General features: G+C 49.0%; 1 protein-coding gene across 3 annotated transcripts in view; it reads right to left on the bottom strand.

The window, feature by feature from the left end:
* Window positions 1-10770: 10770 nt before the first annotated feature.
* Window positions 10771-21391, bottom strand: part of PTGIS (prostaglandin I2 synthase) — a 45093-nt gene continuing 34472 nt past the window's right edge. Inside the window, exons 7-11 of one of the 3 annotated variants that reach the window (XM_081255199.1) lie at window positions 19369-19537; window positions 18200-18381; window positions 16584-16735; window positions 14043-14123; window positions 10771-13456 (exon numbers count right to left, since the gene is read on the bottom strand). In XM_081255199.1, coding sequence (XP_081111325.1) covers window positions 13441-13456; window positions 14043-14123; window positions 16584-16735; window positions 18200-18381; window positions 19369-19537 — 600 coding nt within the window. In that variant the 3' untranslated portion in view covers window positions 10771-13440. Of the gene's footprint in view, window positions 13457-13484; window positions 14124-16583; window positions 16736-18199; window positions 18382-19368; window positions 19538-21391 lie in introns of those variants that run through there. The other 2 variants (XM_081255198.1, XM_081255200.1) reach the window with 2 other exon arrangements.

Genomic DNA, 21391 nt, shown 5'->3' with positions numbered 1-21391 from the left:
GCGCTGTCCTTCGCGCCGGTGCTGAAGCCCGCCCCACCCCGTGGCTGGAGGGAGGGGCCGCCCTTCGGGGCGGGGAGAGGGTCCCCAAGAGGCGCCCCGGGGGCCCAGGAGGCCCTACCCCGGGCTTCTGCTGCCGGGACCCGACCCGGCCGCCTGGGGCGCTGTCCGCCCCTTCGAGTGCTGAAACTCGCTTCTCCCTAGGTCTCCCCGTCCAGTCCCCGACCTGGCCCCGCAATGGGGAGAAGAGGGAGCTGCATGAGAAAACTTTTTTTTTTTTTTTTAAACTGCTCATCTTTTCCTTCCCCCGCTCCGAGATAATTAGGATTTGAGGGCTTGGGGGTGGCAGCGGGATTGCTTTTTCTAAACCTTTAAAGATCGGGAGGAATTCCGGAGGGTTTCAGGTGCCCACCTGTCGGTCACAACAGACGGGGTGGTCATGAAGCCCCGCTGTCCTGAAGCGACCCCTCTCCCCAAGCCACGGGAGCATCTCTTGAGGTCTCTCCGGCAACGAGGTGAACCCTGAAGACGCAAAGCCAAGCTCTGCGCGGGGTCCCGCCCCTCCCTCTGCGCCCCCTGCCCCACGGCAGGAGGGGGGGAGCAGAGTCCTGGAGATGCACCTGGTTCGTCCTCCCCTCGCTCCTTCCCCGCCCCCTCCTCCTCTTCCTCCTCCTCCGCCGCCTCCTCCTCGCTCCTCTCCTGCGGTGGCTTTTTATAACTCCGGGTTCTGCGCCTTTCCCGGGGCTTGGAAGGGAAGGGGTGGGGGAGGTGGGAGGCGGGGAAGTGAGCTGAATTTTCTGGCCTTTTCAAAACGAGCCCTCCTCCCTCCGCGCACTGGGGATTTCAGGGGCTCCTCTGAGCCCCCAGGCATGTGAAGCTCACGCCCTAACCCCTCACCCCAGAATGCGGATCGCGCACCTCCCCGGGCCCAGGCCCTTCACCCACCCCACCCCCCAGCCTGAAACCGCGGAGCCTGCGTGGACCAACAGGCCGAACCGCGGCAGGCGAGACCCCCTCCTGCGTCCCCCTGCGCCCCCGCCGCGAGCCCCAACACTCACCCCCAGGGTGGCCGCCTCCCGGGGCCAGGGACCGCGCATCGCCGCGGTCGCCCGGGCGCCCACGCCCGCGGGCAGCGGCGGACCCGGGGCCGGGCTGGGCCCGGCCTACGCCGGACGGGCAGGCGACGCGCCGGAGCAGCAGGCGCTGCGGGGCCGGAGCGCGCTCTCCGAGGCTAGGGGCGCGGACGGGCGCTGGGGGCGCGGGTGGCAAGACCGGATTCGGGCGGCGCCGCCTCCTCCTCCTTCTCCTGCTCCCGCGGCAGCGGTGGCGGCTGCTTGGGCGAGATCAACAAGTCGGGGCTGAGCTTCGGCTCCGCGCTCGCTGCGATTCTGTCCCGCACTTCTGAGCGCCCAGAGTCGGGCACCGAGGCGGGACGGCGCCACCTGCGGGTCAGAAGCGTACGCGCCGCTTAACTCCTGCCTGCCCGGGCCAGCCAGTTGGTGAGGCTCGGGGAGGGCTGGGGTCTTGGACGAAGGAGGCGCGCCTAGCGGTTTGGCCCTTCCCACCTGGGCTACCTCCACTGCCTGCCTCTCAACCCCGGCTTCCTTCATCCGGTCAACAACGTGGCTTGAGCGCCTACTGTGTGCAAGGCACAAAGATAAGCGTCCGAGATACAGCTGTGAACCAAACGCAAACGTCCAGCCCTTGTGGAGCTGGTTGGAAACAGACCAAAACCAAGAAAGTCAGAGAATATGTCAGACGGTGATAAGCGCAGTGGGATAATGAAGCAGAGGAGAGGGATAGAGGCAGGGGTAGGGGGAGAAGATTGCAATTTTAAATAGCCCTCGCTTTCATGAGCTTCCATTCTAGATTCTAAAGTCTAATTCTAGAATGGAATTCTAGATTCTAGTAGGGGAAGGTGAGCAATGGATACATCAACAAATAAATATCCAGTGTGGCAGCTGGTGATAACTGCTAAGAAGAAAAATAAAGCAAGGTGACGGGAAGAGAGAGTGAAGGGTGAGCTAGCTTATAAAGCCTGGTGATTCAATCATTCATTCATGTCACTTTGGACAGCTGGTTATTGAGAGCTTCCTGTGTGCCAGACCCTGTGCCAGGGTCAACAAAGAATACGTCCTCCCCTGGAGCCCCCTGTCCAGTGGGGGAGACAGAATCGATCAAATAAACTCCAGAAATGAATAAAGAACTGAAGGATTTACCTAGAGAAGTGAGCAAGGCCTCCCTAAGGATGCCATAGTTGGGCCCCACGTTTACTCATTTATGCTTTCACATACATATTTACTGCATGATAAGTAAATAGATGCTGTGGACACAGCGGTGAGCCCCTTGTTCTGGAGGAGAAAAGCAAGCCACAGTGCCCTAAAGTAAGATCCTTCCCCATCTGGCCCTTTCCTTCATTTCTAAAATTAAGGAATTCATTTCCATGGAGTTGCACATAATATTATTATATATTTTAATCTGTTCATTTCTCGTCACCTCCATCATCATGATCCGTGTCCAAGACGCCATCATCTTGTAGGTAGAGGCCAGGGATGCTGCTAAACATCCTCCAATGCACAGGTTGAAGCCCCACAATAAAGAATTCTCCAGCCCTGAAGGTCAATGGTGCCAAGGTTGAGAAGCCTTAGATTAATTTAATAGAAGGCAAAGGTATTTCCCAGTCTGGAAATGCTATTCTCTCAACCCGTAATTAGTGAGCACCTACTATGTGCCAGGTACTACTCTGAACACTGGAAATACAGTGAGAATAAAACAGGCCGTCTCTACACTCATGGACTTATATTCTGGTGGGGGACACAATTAATAAACAAGTAAAAAAATAAACCAGATCATTTGAATTGTGTTAAATGCCATGAAGAAAAGTCAGTGCGAGGAAGTGATAGAGCATGACTGGGAGAGGTATCAGCAACTTTAGATAGGGTGGTCAGGCAGGGAAGGCTTCCTGGAGGGGGTGATATATCTAAGGCAAGAACCTGAGGGCAGGGAGAAGACAACCATGTGAAGTCCTGAGGATGCAGGTACAGGCAGGGGAAACAAAACAAGCAGAAGCCCTAAGATAGAAATGAGCTTGGGAAAGGAAGTTAGAGAAGTGGATGGAACCAGGCCAGGCAGAGCCCTTTGGGGATTTTGTTCTCAAGGTTAAGGAATGTTTTTGAGTTTTTAAAATTGTGATGGGAAGCCATGATAGAGTTTTAAGCAGAGAAGTTCCATGTGCTGGTATATATTTCAAAGTGATTCTTCCAGCTGCTGTGTGCATTATGGAATCTGGGGGACATAAGGTAGCAGCAGGAAGACCCATCAGGAGACTTCTGCAACTGTCCAGGCCAGAGATAATGGGGTTTGGACTGGGATGATAGTGGTGGGAAGAGCTGGGCAATTTCATAGCTACAGTGCTCTGACAGGGCAGAGTCCTCCCCAAGTCCGAGGCTAGTGCTAGATATTCCATGTCATTCAGATTTGTCACTCCAGGTGGCCCAATTCCTGCAAAGTTCTGGCTCTGGCTCCAGATTCAGATAAAGAACATCTGTGTACAACTGGATGTTAGAAGTGCAGATAGTGCAAACAGTTTTGTAACTTTTATGCAAAAGCCCTGTTCCTACCACTTGTTCATACATTTACTCAGTGCAAAGGATTCAGTGCAAACTTAAGAAGGAAGGAAGTGTTGTTAGTGACTCAAAGAGTGAGTTCTGGAGTAAGAATGATTGGTGCCATTGTTTGCAAAATGACCTTGGGCAAGTGGTTTAACCTCTCTGAGGCCCAATTTTTTTCTTCTGTGTAAAAGGAGGATGGAAATTATTATAAGGAATTTATAGAAAGCATGTACTCATTGCTAGCTCTCATTATCTGATAGATTGTAGGTTACCCAAGGGCAGGAGGTGGTCTGTCTTGCTCATCTCAAGTAACAGAATACTTTACTAACAGGAGTTTAAAGAATAAGGATATTTAGTTATCTCACATAAAAATTTAGGAAGAGGGTGGTAGGAGAGTTGATTAAGCAGCTCAACTATGTTATTAAGGACCCAGGCTTCTTCCATTTTTTTTTTCTCTGTCTTCTTCAATATATTGGCTTTTTGTCCCAAGCTTGTTGCCTCATATTCACAAAATAGTTGCCACCACTCCAGGCATAAGTCTCCATAAAACCATATTCAAAGGCAGAAAGGAGATGGCCAAGGTGGCCAAAAATAATTCTCCTTTTATCCTCCCCCACCCCCCCAAAAAATCTCTGCCAAGTTCCATATCATGGGTCACATGGCCACTCCTATACCAATCACTGTCAAAGAAAATAAGATTCACCCTATAGGGCTAGACTAATCACTGCCCTTACAAAATTGAAGTTTATTTAACAAGGAAGAAGTGAAGATTAAAGTTGGGTAGGCAACCAACAGTGTCTGCCACACTGTTCCCATAGTGCCCAGCACAATGCCAGGTACAGAGTAAATGCTCAATAAATATTTATTGAACGAATAAAGAAATCCTCTTATATGAAGGTATACAAGAAACTTATGAATAAGACACACCTCTGACTCCAGGAGTATCCAATCCTATTGGTGAGGGTGGGGGCAAGGTATATAAGAAATAAAACTGGCAAAGAGTTCTCTTATGGGCCCCCTCTCTGACTCCAAGCCTTTCATGAGGAGACCCTCTGAGATGATTCATAGTCTCAAGTCAGCTAAACTGATATTTGTATACATCTTTTTAAAAGAAATCGTTAGTATGTAAGCAGTGTTCAAGTCCTCTGGGCAATCTCCTATGCTAAATAGCAGAGGTCATGAGCTGGTTATCTGCAGACTTTTGTTGTGTGGCCATCACAGATTTTTTTTTTTTAGTTAATATTTAAATATCAGAGGGATTTCCATGAAAATCTGGATTTCTGTCTTCTCTTGAAAAAATTAGAGGAACTGATTAAAACTGGCCCACATTCCTGTGTAACATGGCAATTACAGCTGGCACAAGAGGAGTGGCTGGCCTTGAATCACAGCCACCCCCTTTAGGCAGGATGTGCTCTCTATTATGCTACAGTCTCCACCTCTGCCTAATATTCCTCACTCAAGACCCTTTTCTTATTTATGTTACTTTCCTGGCCTTGGTATAAATTTAATTTCATGCTAGTTGCACACAAAGGCCAAGGAAGTCCAAAGAAGTTGTCTTGCCGCTCTCTGTTTCCCCAGGCTCTGCAGAGTGCCCAATTTAGAAATTTTATGTTCTAAATGAAAAGACTATAAATTATTTGAAAGCACCTGGTCTTCGTTTCTTAGAATTTTCCACCATCATAAGCAGAGAGACTATCTAGAAATAAAGCCAGTAGAAGGGAATATAGAGCCCAGAGACTGAGATACTGAGTCCTGTCAATGTCTTTAGAGCTCCTGGATCCAGCCATGCCTGAAGGCAGTGCCTCTGGGTTTTCCACTTATGGGAACTACTGAATACCCCTTCTTACCTAGTAAAGCCAGATTGTGTTGTGATTTTGTCATTTAAGTCCCAAAGAGCCCAAGTGATTCAATTCTCTCTCCACTAACCAGGAGTTTATCATCTCCTTATAATGTACTTATAGGAAACAGTGCAAAAAGAGTAATAAGACTTAGAATGTTCTACGGAGAAGGAGCCTTGCATTAAGAGTTCAAGTATAACCATCTCATTCTACAGATGGGAAAACTAAAAAGCTCATCAAGAGGCGCAGTAAGGGACTTCCCTGGTGGCGCAGTGGTTGAGAGTCCGCCTGCCGATGCAGGGGACACGGGTTCATGCCCCGGTCCTGGAAGATCCCACATGCCACGGAGCGGCTGGGCCTGTGAGCCATGGCCGCTGAGTCTGTGCGTCCGGAGCCTGTGCTCCACAACGGGAGAGGCCACAACAGTGAGAGGCCCACATACCGCAAAAAAAAAAAAAAAAAAAAAAGAGGTGCAGTAAGTATCCTGATGGTCACCAGTAAGTAGGCAGCCAAGTACCAGCACTAGGTCACAAACCATCTTCTGTTCAGGCCCTCTCGGCAGACTTCCCACTGAGAGGTGTTGAGAGTTTTCTCCGAGGCTGAATGAGGTCAAGTCAGCCCAATTCATCCATGTAAATACAAGTGAATCCCCGTCTAAGCTGGGCTGGCAAGAGACATGTCCACTTGAAGTCAGATTTTTTTTCCTGGACTCTGTAACACCAGGCATCACTTATTTATAATCCCACTGAGTACCCTACTCAGGTTTCTCAGCACTGCTGGGCACTGAGCAAAACTAATCAATCCCCTCTCCCCTCTACCCACAGACCCTTGGGAAGGAATCATTGTTTTCCGTTATGAGGGTACCCAAAGGCTCAAGGGGTATAATTGACACCTCTGAGTGGCTGTCACTCAGGACAACTGCTCTATGCTGTGGCCTTGCCCAGATACAGTTCCAGTAGCCCCAGGGATTTTTCTAGCAGCTTGGACTCCAATCTTTTTGCCCGTTTCTCTTTTGCCCCAATAATAATAATAAAACCCAATAATAATAATCATAATCATGAGTAAAATGGGGTCAATGATAGAATCTACCTCCCAGGGTTGCTGGTGGGACGAATGAGATAAGGCATGGGAAGTGCTTAGCACCATACATAACACTAGCAAGTACACATTAATATAACTTTAGTAACCACACTAACAACCACAATAACAACAACTAACATTGATTAAGCAGTTACTATATGCCAGGCACTGTACCTATTAGCTGTTGGATGGTCTTTGAGTGACCAGATGTCTGATTCTAGTACTTTTTCAATGTAGCCTGATTACCTTTATCAAGCCCTGGGGTTCCTGGCCCAGGTTCCTGGAAAGTGTGTGAGCTTGATTTTCTGACCAACCCAAACAATTTCCATTTTTATTTTCATCTTTTGCTCATCACCTACCCATCAACCCAACCACCCATTCATCCATCCATATACTCAGCCACCAAACTATCCAACTATACACCCACCCATTTATCTACCCACTCACCCATCAATCCATGCACTCACTTATTCACTCATCCATCTTTTTTTCCATTCATTCACATATTCTATCCACTATCCATCTTTCTACCCACTCATTCACCCATCTCTCATTATCCAGCCATCTACCCATCCATATACCATCTGTCTTTCCATCCACCTATCTACCCATTCACTCGTCCATCTATCCATCCACCGATCGATCAATCTATCCATCCATCCGCCCATATGCCCAATCACTTACCCACCTAGTCACTCATCCACCTACTATCTACCCACCCATGCAGCTACGTACTCATTCATCCCACCACCCAATCACTCATCCAGCCCAAATATTCATGCATCTACCCACCACTCACCCACCCCCCCAGCCACCCTACCCACTTTCTCAGCCATTCCCACCCATCTACCACCTAACGTTTTGGAGTGTTTACTACACATAATGCTCTGTGCTAAGCTGTGGCATGGTCTCTTGAGCTCCCTCCCTGGGAGGAAATGTGGACACGACCAGAGGGTCCCCACAGAGGGAGATAGGTAAACGTGCACGTAGTTCATTGAGACCCTTCATGGCCTGGACTTTGCCAAAGCCACTGGCTTCCAGGGTCTGTGGTCAAACAATGATGAAATACAGGGTGAGGATGGACTGAGGCATGGGCTTCCAACAGAACAATTACAGGTAAACTAATAGCTCTTCCCCACAGAAAAGCCTGGGAACTCCAAGATGCAGTAGAAAAGGAGTGAGTCAGCAAAAGGAGAAAATAAAAGCCACAGAGATCAAGAGCTAATTAACCGATTCTCCTAAGATATCATTAAATCCAGCCCTCCTGCCCTTTGGAGACTGATCACTCTGCTACTTCCTTTCCATCGCCCTTGTCCACTCTGTCCTGACCTCATCTTCCTCCTCTCTCATCTCCCTTCCCTCATTTTATACTTCCTTGAATCCAACATCCCTGCTGCGACCAGGGTTGACCTTTAAAGGCACAAGTCTGACCACATCACTCCCCTGCTTATAACGCTTTATGACACCTCATTGTCCAGGATAAATCACAATCTCTCCCAAGATGAGAAAAAGGCCATTCATTCACTTATTAGCACATATTTCCCAAGCACCTATGAGGTGCCAAGCTTAGGTTGCATGTTGGGAATCCAACAGTGGTGAAACCAACCTGCTGTCCTGGAGCTCCCATTTAAATGGGAGACATAGCCAGAGACATTTAAAAATAATCTAATATTGATACTCAATGTGAAGGAAATAAGTAAAAGTGTGAGAATAAGAATAACGGGGAGGAGAGGCAGTGATTTCAGCCCAAGAACCTCCTGAGAGAGTGATGATGCTGATGAGTCTTAAGTCAGAGTGATCACCAAACCATAAATATAGAAGGGAGAGCAGGTGCAAAGGCCCTGGGGCAGGTGGGAGGGTTGAAGGAGATGGAAGACGGCAGGGGTGGCCAGGGCAGAGTGTATGAGGGCAAGAATGGGCTGAAAAGGAGTAGGAAAGAAACACAGAGGAGAGAAAAACCATGTAGGTGAGGGTTGTCTGGAGGTTTTTGGATTTTATAGCAAGAGCATTGACGGGTTTTAAGCAAAGAAGTAGTTGATCTGATTTTTAACTTCAGGATGTAAAAGGCTGCTTTAGAACCTCTGAGGTCTCCGTTTCTGCTGTGCTCAAAGCCTCCAAACTGGGCACAATACGTGACAAGCCCCTCATATCTTTTAGTAGTCACTCGTTATTTCTCCCCATACCTCCCGCCCCTTAACCCCTCGAAACTGCTAACCTACTTTCTGTCATTATTGATTTACCGATTCTGGACATTTCACATAAATGGAACCACACAATACGTAGCTTTTTGTGACTGGCTTCTTTCGCTCAGAATATGTTTTCAAGATTCATCTATATTGTACCATGTACCAGTACCTCATTCCTTTTCGTTGACAAACAGTATTCCATTGTATGAATATACCACATTGTGTTTATCCACTCATCAGTTGATGGACATTTGGGTTGTTTCCACTTTGGAGCTATTTAATACCAACTCTTGAGTGGTTGTATTAATTCTGATATGGAACCTACCTTTCTGTGTTAGGGGTATTCAAATGTCCTTTCATAGATTGACAGTGGAAGCAAATGACAAATGTATTTCTTAATGTCCTTACCTGGCAAAATAAAACTCTGGAGTCTTTCTCTTGACTTTTATAGTACAGGGGTCTGAGAGGTCAAAGTCCTGGAGCTGCAGACCTCTGATAGAAAGTCAATGGCTCAGAGAAGCCAAGTGTTGTCCCTTTGGCCCTGCATGTGGCTCAGACCATGACTGGTAAACAGGAGAGCATAGTGCAGCACTTGTCAAGCTGGGGTGCAGTGCCCTTCTGCAGGCACATATTGGTCTCCTGGAGAGAAAGACTACATTTCCCAGCCTCCTATGCAGAAAGGAGTATCATGTGACTAAATTGTGACCAATGGGATAGAAACAGGTTTTTCTCCTCTTTCCTTCTCTCCCCTTCCTGCTGGCTGGAATGTGGACAAAATGGCTGGAGCTCAAGCAGCCACACTGGTCCCTGAGGTGGAAAGCACTGGTTACAGATGCTGGAGGGACCAAAGGAAGAGGCCTGGTGACTGTGGAGATGCCACACCACCTCTGATCTCCTGCATCTGCACGAGAAAGAAATGTCTGCTGTGTTGAATGTAAACATTTTAACGTATAAAATGTTGCTGTGTTACTTTGTGCCTCCATGGCCCCCGACAGATGAAGGACATTTGCCTCTGGACTTTTTTTTTTTTTTTTGCCAAGCTGAGCAGCGTGCGGGATCTTAGTTCCCAGGCCAGGGATGGAACCTGTGCCCCCTGCAGTGGAAGCACAGGTCTTAACCACTGGACCACCAGAGAAGTGCCAGGACATTATTTTTACTCAAAGATTTGAGAGAAAAAAATGATTTTCCCTTTTCAATTTTTCCCAAAGCTAATATAATTCATTTCTTCCTGGGAATTCCCTGGTGGTCCAGTGGTTAGGACTCCGAGCTTCCACTGCCAGGGGCTTGGGTTCTAACCCTAGTCAGGGAACTAAGACCCTGCATGCTGTGCAGTGTGGCAAAAAAAAAAAAAAATCTCTTCTTTTTTTTTTTTTTTCTTTTTGCGGTATGCGGGCCTCTCACTGTTGTGGCCTCTCCCGTTGCGGAGCACAGGCTCCGGATGCGCAGGCCCAGCGGCCATGGCTCACGGGCCCAGCCGCTCCGCGGCATATGGGATCCTCCCAGACCGGGGCACGAACCCGTATCCCCTGCATCGGCAGGCGGACTCTCAACCACTGCGCCACCAGGGAGGCCCTCTTCTTTTTAATATTAAAATAAATGCATATATCTGCATGAAGGACAGGTAACATTTAGTGAACTTGTAAGACACTTTTTTGCTTGCCTTACTTTGGGTTGTGAGCCTCTTCCCCAAGATCTGCTAAGGGCACCCGGTCCCTCCTCTGCCATCAGGAGGATTGTTGATAGAAAGATCCTGAACACGGTCTCAGGAAGCAGGGAGGCCTGCATTTGAATCCCGTGTCTACTACTTATTAACCACGAGATCCTGGGCCAGCCACTTCACTTTCTGACCCTCAGTTTCCTCCTTTGTAAAAATGGAGATCATAATATATGGTCTGGAGGGTGGCTGGAGGTGTGACTTCTGTCCGTGAAAGGCCCTGTCCCAGAGCCAGGCACATAGGGACTCTGTGCTCCCTTCCCAGGTGCTAACCTCGCTATTCTGGACACAGCCAACTCTCAATCTGAATCACACTCAGAGGCAGTTCCACAAACAAGGGTGATTTAATGTATTTCAGCACATTTCGACTCGACAATATTATATAAAAATAGAATTCTTTGTTAAAACAGCAAGGTGGAATAATCACTGCTACTCACGAAACACCATCTTTAAGAAACAACAAACATCCAAATCAGTGACGCTGAGCCAGACGATTCAACTCTCCAAGCTTGTTTTTCCATCTGGAGAATGGGCAGGTGGGATGTCCCCAGCTTACGGTGGGCGGGACCCACTGGTGGCAGGAGATGACCCTGGGCAGCCCTCGCACCAGGCGTAATGCACACCCATGTGGTGGGCAGCTTACTCCTCTTTTTCTCCCTTCCCCCCACCCCGTGACTGTCATGGACAGAGTCTCAGGGTGGTGCTGGCGTGGCCTTAACGCCACTCAAACATGTGTTTGTTTCATTTTGTAACAGAGAAGAGACGGAGCTCAGGCTCCAAGCCTTGGTGACACCAGCACAGAGGACCCCTCCCCAGCAGATTTCTTTTTCAGTCACTTTCTATTTCTGGCAGCAAGCGATACATGTTGTTACCGGCAGAGGAAAAAAAGTCCCCTTTTTAAACAAATTTAAGTTTAAAAAATGAGACTGTTTAAAGGAAAATATCTGGCAAATAACAATACAAAATATAGCAAAAAATAATAATCACGATGATGGTAAAGAAACGCTCCATTATGTCAACCTAAGAGTATTTGTGACATAGGTCCTGCAATTTTGTGATTCTAAAGCAAGGTATGAAGAAATACAATGACATCTGGGTACCTTCCTAAATAACCTGTAGCAAGGAGCTAACTCACTCATTGCTCCCTCTTTTCTCTATAGCTTATATTTTTTAAAAGAAGAAAGAAAAAATAATAAAGATTGAAACAAAGGTGGGTTTAAAGCATTGTCTCCCAAGCTGTACTTCAATATCTCTGATACCAGCTGGAGCTGCCTGGTGGGAGAATCGTCTCTTCCTAATGATTGTGGCTCCAAGGAGGTGTCACCTTTAAAGGGAAAAGGCCCTTCTTTGAACACAGGTGAGAATCTAGTCTCAGTGACAAAGCAGCCCTGATTTGGAAGGGGGAAATCAGAAGGGCTTTTCCCCAGCACATCAGGGTAGCAGCCACGTACAAGAGATCTTCCTGGAGCTATTTCTGCCGACCTCCTCCCTTCCCTTCCAAGCCAGGAAGGATGAGGCAGCTGAGGGTTGCCATGGAAACCGGCTCCGTCCTCCCACAGGAGGCTGCCAGCCCTGATTTCCTGCAGAGTTAAGAAGCAGGAGGCAGTGGGGGTCACCCAGGCGTGAAGATGGGTTTCCCTGGGGATATCCCGCCTCCTGCCAATCACAGTGCCTGTCTGGGAATCCTGGGGCCGCCTGGAGGCTGAGGGCCGGGGAAGCCCCCAAGCCCCGGTGCCGCTCTGAGAAGAGACTAGCCCCTGGAACATTCAGAGATCTCAGGTCCTCTCTTCTCGCTCCAGCTAAAGCTACAGGGACCTAGCTATGTGTGTGTATGCGTGTCCACATCTCATGAGATGCATCCACCCATGGGTGTCTCTGGCTCTGTCAGCTCTCTGATGCCAAAAAGAACTGCCGCTCCACCACCCCATTGAGCCCAAAGAGCACAGAGCCGCCCATCTAGCATTTGCTACTGGGACAGTAAGTCTGTTTGCAAAATTCTCTCAGCAAAATTCTATCAGCTTACAAGCTGTGTGACTCTGGGCAAGTCACTTCACCTCTCTGAGCCCATTTCCTCAACTATAAGGAGGGCATAACCATCCTCTCTTTGCAGAGATGCCGTGAAAAGTAGAAATACTATATCTACTGTTCCTGTCACAGGCATTTAGAGGGTCCTCAATAAACAGGACCTAATATTAATAATACTACTTGTCATCATAATAGAAGTTTCCAGGCAATTTTTCTTTTTGATCTTTTTTTTTTTTCCGAAAGCTGATGCAAGGGCAAGTTTTCATCACTGATCTGTTTGATCAAAGGGTGGTGCACCCAGGATAGGATGGACCATTGGTCTGAGAACCAATCAGTGGGTTCCCACCACCTCCTACAATATCACCTCTAAGAGTAGGAACAGGGTTCTCAAACTTGGGTGTCTTCGGGGGACAGGAGGTGCTGTGACTAGAAAAGCAGACCAAGTAGAAATCCTGGTGAACCAGAGCCCACAGGCCCCGGATAAGGGAGGCAGCTGCTACTGAGCTCTGGCCAGTGGTTGCCCTTGGGAATATGGGCCCAGTGTGGACAGATCTTTCAAGTTTTCAAGAGAAGCTGGACATTTTGAATCAACTTTCCCAAAGATGACAAGATAACAGTAATGTATTTTTTTTAAATGTAGGACAAACAAAACAGGCCTGCAATCTGGACAGCGCCCACAGCTGGAGCTTCTAAGCTAGAATGTAGGAAACCAACGCCTCCTCTTTGGCTTGACCAGTCCCAGGAGCCCTGGCCGCTTCCTTTCACTGGGGCCATCCAGTCGGGGCCGTGTCTTGCTAACTCCCTGCGTGAGTCCCAGCACTGGGAACACCCACCCCGTCCGGAGCCCATAACTATAACGCAGGGAAGCCTGGTCCTCAGAGCCCATCATCTGGAGGCTGCCCCCACTCCACACCGGGGACGCACCAGCATCGGGAAACCCTCCAGCGTTTTCTCAAGGATCGGTGTGAACGGAGAGATGGGGGAAGCGTCTAGCAAGTGGGGTGCCTAGGAAAGCAGATATTGTAAGAGACTCTTTGGCTTCAGGTAGTTTAATAAAAATGTGGGGACAGAGTTTATTTCAACAGACGCACTGCTAGGCCCCAAATGGCCTTTTAGTGGCCAGCATCTGCTCTGACTGGTTAGGGTCTGGCCCGCACCACTGTCAGGGCCTTGGACGGCAGCCCGTGGGGGCTGGGGGCAGAGCAGTGGGGTCTCCTAGTTGTGCCCCGTCTGCCCGAGCTTTAGTGGGTATCGTAAAGGTGAGAGGCGCAAGAGGGGCTGGGAGCGGAAAGAGCCTCATTTTGGAACTTAACCTTTGCAGCAGATAATCCGCAGAGCTTTTCGTGTCTTTTCTTCACGCCCCTTCTTTCCCTCCCCCAGACACAGCCTTCTAGGAAAAACAGTAGGCAAGGGATCACGCTTGGCACCGCTGGGTGTTCAAAGCTCTGTACCCAGGCCAAACGCAGGCACAGAACGTTGGGCCACTAGGGTCAGGCTGGGTGCGTGGAGTCCCATCTGCCCCGGAGCTCAAGGCCGGATGCGGTAACGGACAGGCACGTCATGTTCCGGCTGCATCAGCCCGAAGCCGTACCTGCTGAGGTCAAACAAGGGCATCTCCACGTCCGGGCTGATCAGCTCCAGGTCAAAGCGCGCCAGCACAAGGAACACGAATCTGCAGAGAGACAGTGTTGAAGGCGTGAACGGGGAGAGTGGGAGGCCTGTTTGGAGTCAGGCGGGAAAGCAGTGGCGTCCTCCCGGGTCTCACCCCAGCTCTCACTTTGCTTAAAGTGGGAAAGGAGGGCGAGAGAGCACAGCACAGGCGTTCCCTGCTCACCAGTCTGGGAGCTCCCGAGTCCTGGCTGACGGCCTGGGGGCAGGAGTGACGTGGGTCAGTTCCACACCAAGGCCTTTCCGAGCCAGTGCCTGACTCTCCAGCTTTCTCTACTGCCTGGCAGCTGTGTGGGTTCCATGCTGAGATGATGGAGTGGGAAGATGGGAAGATCCTGGCCCCTGAGTCCCTGCACGGAGGGGAAGAGCCCCCCCAAACCCACAGCCGACACTGTGTGAGTGGGAACTAAACCTTTGTTACACGAGCCAGAGACTTGGAGGTCGTTTGACGCAGCAGAGCACAGCCTAGCTTCTGATGAACACGGACAGTGACCCTTCCTGATTCTTCCCACCATACTCATCCCAGACCCCCACCAAACTCCTGGAACTGTCTGCCTCGTCAGGGCTGCTGCTGAGCCACAGCTGCCTTCGTGAGATCAGAAGCAGGCACCCCTCCCTCCAGATCTCTTACCGCTGTCTGGGGAAAACTGTTAGAATATACCAACTTTGCCAGAGCAGGCAGGCACTCTTTACTGCCATCTTCTGGAAAGCTGTCCTAATAAGTACACAAACCACATGATGATGTAATCAGTGGGCCCCTAAATGTGGTGGCAGCCCCACCTGATGTGGACTGGTCCCACCTGCCTTATCTTACCACCACCTGTGTTAATAAAGGTCAGGCTGGATCCTCTAGCACCCTGGACTCTACCACCCGCTCCCACTGCGACCCAGGTGCCCAATGCCGGACAGAATGCATGGCAGGGATTCTTTAATCTTATTGAACGAGTGAAAAAGAGGGAAGATGAGGACAGGGCAATGTCAACGTTCTGGGCAGGAGCGCTGGGCGCACACCTGGGCTCCGCCTTTTGTTTTTTGGCCATGGGATCTTAGTTCCCCTACCAGGGATCGAACCCATGCCCCCTGCAGTGGAAGCACAGAGTCCTAACCACTGGACCACCAGGGAAGTCCCCGGGCTCTGCCTCTTAAGGGCGTGTGATTCTTCCCACTCGGGGCCTCGGTTTCCCCATCTGGTCAAAGAAGGTCAACAAGGCGGGATGTATCCATTCCAGCTCTGAAGCTGCAGGATGGTAGAGGGTGAGTTTATATGGGTGGGGTGGGGGGGTGGAAGGTATCTGTACCCACACCTGGATTTGGATCCTGGCACCTCCACTCACCAGGTGCCTGACCGTGAGGAATGATTTGACCTCTGGAGTCAGTGACAGACTGACCACCTGGCAGGTATCATGACAATTAAGTGAGATAAAAATAATAACAAATTAGCTCAATTATTGAACACTAAGTTCCAGACACTGTGCTAAGCATTTCATATCCATTATCTCTTTTTATCTGTCCAAAAACTTTATGGAGTGGGAACTTCAGTCGGTTCTGCTGCAACACTTGTTTTGAACATGTGAATTTGTTCCAGTGGGATCGATCTATTAGGGCACGAATGAAGCGTAACACAAATTTCACATTTGCTTGTGGTCATTTCATCTGTAAGAAACACTGGGAGAGGGCTTCCCTGGTGGCGCAGTGGTTGAGAGTCCGCCTGCCGATGCAGGGGACATGGGTTCGTGCCCCAGTCCAGGAAGATCCCACATGCCACGGAGTGGCTAGGCCCGTGAGCCATGGCCGCTGAGCCTGTGCGTCCGGAGCCTGTGCTCCGCAACGGGAGAGGCCACAACAGTGAGAGGCCCGCGTACCGCAAAAAACAAAACAAAACAAAACATGTGTAAACCTATACTACTGTATTTTCCTAGGTGCATATCTTTTTGTGTGTGTGTCACTGATGAAGTTTTTGAGGGTTGGGCCCCAGCCCTATATCCCCCACAATCCTGTGGTTTTTACTTTGTGATTTCCCATGGTGCAGGGATTTTTAGGAATGCACATGAAGCGTTAGAGCAGAACTAACTGTATTATTATCTCCATTTTACTGTGGAGAAAGCTGAGGCCAAAAGCTTAATGTAATGTGCCCATTCACTAGCATAATGCCTAAACATTAATAACAGTAATATTAGTAATCACAAATAATAACTTTTATTAAATACCTACAATAAGCCAGGCAGTGGCTAAAGTACCTAGAAAGGTCCAATTCATTTGTCCCGACACTCCTGGGATGTAGTATGATCAGTACTCCTATTTTACAGTTGAGGAAACAGAGGCTCAGAAGGTTACCCAGCTGGACAGAAGGACAGGTGGATGTCATAACTCCTGGTCCAATCTGTTTGTGATCTGAGGGCCAAGGCTCTTGGGGCCCAGGGAAGAGAATTTATGAGGCACGCGGCTCCCCGTGCCCGGTACTCACTGTTTGATGCTGCTGATGGCGTAACCCCTCCCCAGGCACTGGTTGTGCCCTGCTCCCCACGGCATGCTGTAATTCTTCAGTCGCTTCCCATCCTTGTAAAAGTCTTTCTTCTCTGATCCATCAGGGTTCAGGAATCGGTTGTATTTAAATACCTGAAATAGGAAGAAGGTCCCCTTCTGATGCCACCCCCAAAATAGGCATGCACAAAGAAAAATGTATGAGGATGTTCATCACAGTCTTGTTTGTAAGAGAGAAAAACTGGAAATAATGTAAAGCTCAACTGATAGGGAATTGGTTAAAAATTATGGCAGCTATTTATAATGTTGAGCTTGGTCTGTGTGTGCTGACATGGAAAGAACTTTTAAGACTGGTTGTTGAGGGCTTCCCTAGTGGCTCAGTGGTTAAGAATCTGCCTGCCAATGCAAGGGACACGGGTTCGAGCCCTGCTCCAGGAAGATCCCACATGCCATGGAGCAACTAAGCCCGTGCGCCACAGCTACTGAGCCTGCGCTCTAGAGCCCACGAGCCACAACTACTGAAGCCCTCACGCCTCGAGCCCGTGCTCTACAACAAGAGAAGCCACGACAGTGAGAAGCCCACGCACCACAACGAAGACGCAATACAGCCAAAAATAAAAACAAATTAATTAATTAATTTTAAAAAATAATAAAAGGACTTGTTGTTGAGTGAAAAAAGAAAGTGTTGGAATAGTATCTATTGTGTGATCCTATACCACACACCTGCCTATTCACATGTGTGTGAGTGTGTTGTGTGTATGTCTGTAAAGGCATAAATATTATCTAAAGGACACACTCCCAACCACTGTTAGAGAACCCTGTGGAACTGGAGAGGAAGGGGAATGCAGACAAATTTTTACTTTTAAATATATATGTCTATAGTTCTACCTTATAAGTATATATTACTTTTGCAATTTAAAATAAAAGAAATTAAAATTATTTTAAAAAAAGAGAATGCCAATTTCCTTTGGTTACACTGTAGAGTGGTAATGTGAAGATTGTATCTGAGCATAAGGCTTTGTTGTACAGAGTGGGTGCTAAATGAAGGATGGGTGGAAGGATAGGTGAATGGACCAGTGGATAGACAGGTGGAAGAGTGAGTTGATGGATGGATGCATGCATGGATGGATAGTTGGATGGATGGTTGGATGGATGCATGGATGCACAGCACAAAACCTGGCACACAGTAAACATCCAAATCTGTTAGAAATTGTAAAAGTTTGCCCCATCTCAAATTCCAGGGAGAGGTAAAAGCGCTGAGAAGCTGACATTATAACATTCTGAAAACAGGAATTGCTGATGTGTTTTTCGGGAACACATCAGCCTGGAAAATTGCTCAGCTTTTCCCTGCAAGGCACTTAGTGTGTGCCAGGTGCTACGAAGATCTTTGTTACATGATCACATTTAATCTTCCTGACAACGCTGTGAGGCAGGTGCTATTTTGAGGTCCATTTCACAGGTGAGGAAACAGAGATACAGAGAGATGAAGTGATCTGGGCAAGGTTCCACAGCAAACAAAGAGAAGAGTTGGCTGCCACTCAGACAGGACAGATCCTGAAGCCACTCATCTTCCCCCACAGTCCCTGGTACGCCTTTTACCTCTGGGTCTGTGTAGATCTCTGGGTCCTTCTGGGGACTCAGGAAGGGGAAGAGGAGGAGGCGGTCGCCACATCGCAGGGTGAATTCCCGCCCATCTGCCATGGGCAAGGCCATGTCCACCACGACCTCGCGGGTGATGAAGGGTGCAGCGGTGAGCCTGAGGCTCTCACTCAGCACGCTGTCTGCACAGGGCACATAAAAGGGGGGGTCAGCACTGTCCTCTTCCCCACTCGAATGCCACCCCCAGCTCTCATTTTACAGAGGAAGGTGGGAAGGCTCAGAGAGGGTGCATGACTTGCCCACCATCACAAAGCAAGACCCAAAATGGCCAAGTGATGAGATGTGATTGCTGCAGTCTTCAGAGACTTTGGACATGAAGGTTTGGGTCTGACCCTAAAAGAAGCTGTGAGGGAAGGTATCTTCCAGGGAGATACCAGAGGAGGCTAGGGAAAGAGCAGGGCTATCCATATTGGTTGTGCCTGCCTGCCCAGCATACATTCCCCTTCTGGAAACAGTTCCCTGCTTTCTTCTGGGGACCATCCCCTCCCCCACTCTCAGGGGTTGGGCTGTTGATTTCACTCCCAACACCTGGGATTGGGCTGTGATTGGCTAATCAGAGCATCCATGATTGGCTCCAGATGGGCACACGACTCAAAGAGAGCCAAAGAGACACATTCCTGGGGCTCTGGGTAGGAAGGTTGCAGAGAAGCACACCCTCCCAGAGCCGGGAACACATCAGCCTGGAGCCACTGGCAGCCATCTTGCCAGCCTGAGACTGGAGTCAACCCAGTGGAAAATGAAGCTGAGGATGGAGAGAGACAAAGACCTGATGGCATTGTTAAAGCACCTGGATCTACCTGTGCCTGAAGCAGTCCCTCTAGACTTTTTAGTTACCTGCCCCAAATGAAGTCCCTTTTCTGCTTCAGCCCATTTAAGTTAGTTTTTTTGCCACTTGCAACAAAAAATCTCCCACTGAGACCATGAAACATGGGTAGTGGAGACCAGGGCATGGAGATGGCAGGTCTACGAAGATAGGAGGCCCAGGGGGACCCTAGGTCCGAGGACACTGATGGACCCTGGACGCTGGGAACTCATGACGGGGAGGGAGGGCTTGGGGGCCCATGGTGCCCTGGTCTTTGGGGCTGTCTTGGAGGGTCTGACTGTCTCACCAAGCACAGGCATGCTGTCCAAAACCTTCTGTGGGAGGGTGGTCATCTGCGAAATGGGCTGCTCTACGCGCAAGAGAATAGGCTCAAGCTCTCCACGGACAGCAGCCAGGGCCTCGGGATTCTTGAGGAGGAAGAGCAGAAGCCAGAAGGCAGCAGGACCCATGTTCCCCTGAAATGAGAAGGAGCCCCCGTTACACCATCAAGAGCGCAGAGCTGGGCTGAGAGCTGACCAGTCTGTGCCATAGACACAGCCTGGGCCAAGGCACTGGGGCCGGGAGGCCTGGGTTCCCACTCCTGATGACCCACGTCTATCTTCAGCCTCAGGACATGGCCCAAATATGCTCTGTGGCTTTGGCCTAGCCCAATGCCTGCTTCAAGGCCACCCTTGGCATCCCTGACCTTGAGCAAAATCATTGATCTGAGGTCACACAGGAAGCCTCCAAAGCTAATCAGCGAAAATGTCAGTAAAAAGAACAAAGTATATCAGTTCAAATTACTGTTAACATCTAAGGATGGATGCATCCTTAGCCCCAATTCCCCAACCTTCCCTGCATGCATGCTTCTTACCATGTGACTCTGCACTTCCTCACATTAAAGGGGCAGAGTGTATTTCCTCAGCGCCTTGGATTTGGGCTCAGCCATGTGACCTGCTTAGGCCAATAGAACGAGGTAGAATTGACAGAACAGCAGTGCTAAGTCTAGGCCTTAAGAGACCTTGTGGGTTTCTACTTGCCCGGCTAGCTGGCTGGTCCCAAGAGGAAGATGAGCAGAGCTGAGCTGTCCAGCCGAGCCTGGTCTAGACCAGCTGACTCCCAGCAGACCCACAGACAGGTGAGTTAAATAAACGCTCATCAAGGTATGCCACTGAGTTTTTGTGGTTGGTTGTTATTCAACAACAAGAAACTGGTACAAAATCTGAATGTTTGCTTTCAAATATTTGAGTATTGTGTGCATATATAGCAAAGCAGCAATAATCAATGATGACTGTGAAAGCTATTAGTTTCTTGAGCAAAAATTATGTAAAACTTCCCAATAGTTAAATAATTAGGAAAAAGGATAAAATTTCTTGCTCCAAGACTTCAGCCTTGGCTCAATATTTTAATACTCCGGTATTCAGCATGTGGCTAAGATACGATGGGCTATCCTTAAATGAACTCTAGATATGGTTGGAATACCAATTAACCTCGATTTGGAGGAAGATTTTTGTCTACCATAAATGACTATCCTATCCAATCTTAATAATGGAATATTAAGGAGTCATCAAGTATCATGTTTACCCAGAACTTCTATTACGGACACTATTGCACATGGACGCAAGGACATTTGCACAAGGATATTTCTCACGGTGCTGATGTAACAGGAGAAGATTGGAAGCGACCTCAATAGGAGATCAGTGTGATAAATGATGATCCATCCATAGGATGATGACACCAGAGGTTGCTAAAAATGAGCTGACTTTGTCCGTGCTGATATGGGACAGTAGCCAAGACGCACTGGAGCAAGATGCGGGACAGGGCCTCATCGTGCTACCATTTGTGTGTACGTTTAAAGAGGGATATATATGAAGCAGCACAGACCATCTCTAGAAGGAGATTCAAGAACCTGGCAACTGAGGTTTCCTCTGGGACAGAAGCTGGGAGGGGGGAGAGGCAGAAAATAAATGCACAAAGCATCAGTGATGGTGAAACAGATTTTCTTTCTCTTTAGCTACCATGAATTTAGAGGTGCCAGGTGCCCTCACTCAATCTGCCTATCAAGCAGGCACCGTTATCACACCTTCTTACTGAAAAGGAAAACTAAGCACGCCCTCGCCCCTCCCCACTGCCCAGCATATTGTGGGGGGCTCAGTGGTATTTGTCAAATAAACATCGATGTTCCTTTGGGCTGGGGACCTCCAAGGCAGCCTTGGAGGTGGGCTGGCACAGCCCAGGATCAGGACCAGGACCAGGCAGAGTTGGGTTCAAATCCCAGCTGCCCACTTCCTGTGACTCTGGACAAGCCACTCCCCTCTCTGGGTTTCAGA

Source organism: Mesoplodon bidens (genome assembly GCF_964165515.1).
Source record: "Mesoplodon bidens genome assembly, chromosome: 15".
NCBI lineage: Eukaryota > Metazoa > Chordata > Mammalia > Artiodactyla > Ziphiidae > Mesoplodon > Mesoplodon bidens.
Note: the sequence above shows the minus strand (reverse complement) of the source record. Positions and strands in the feature narration are given on the sequence as shown.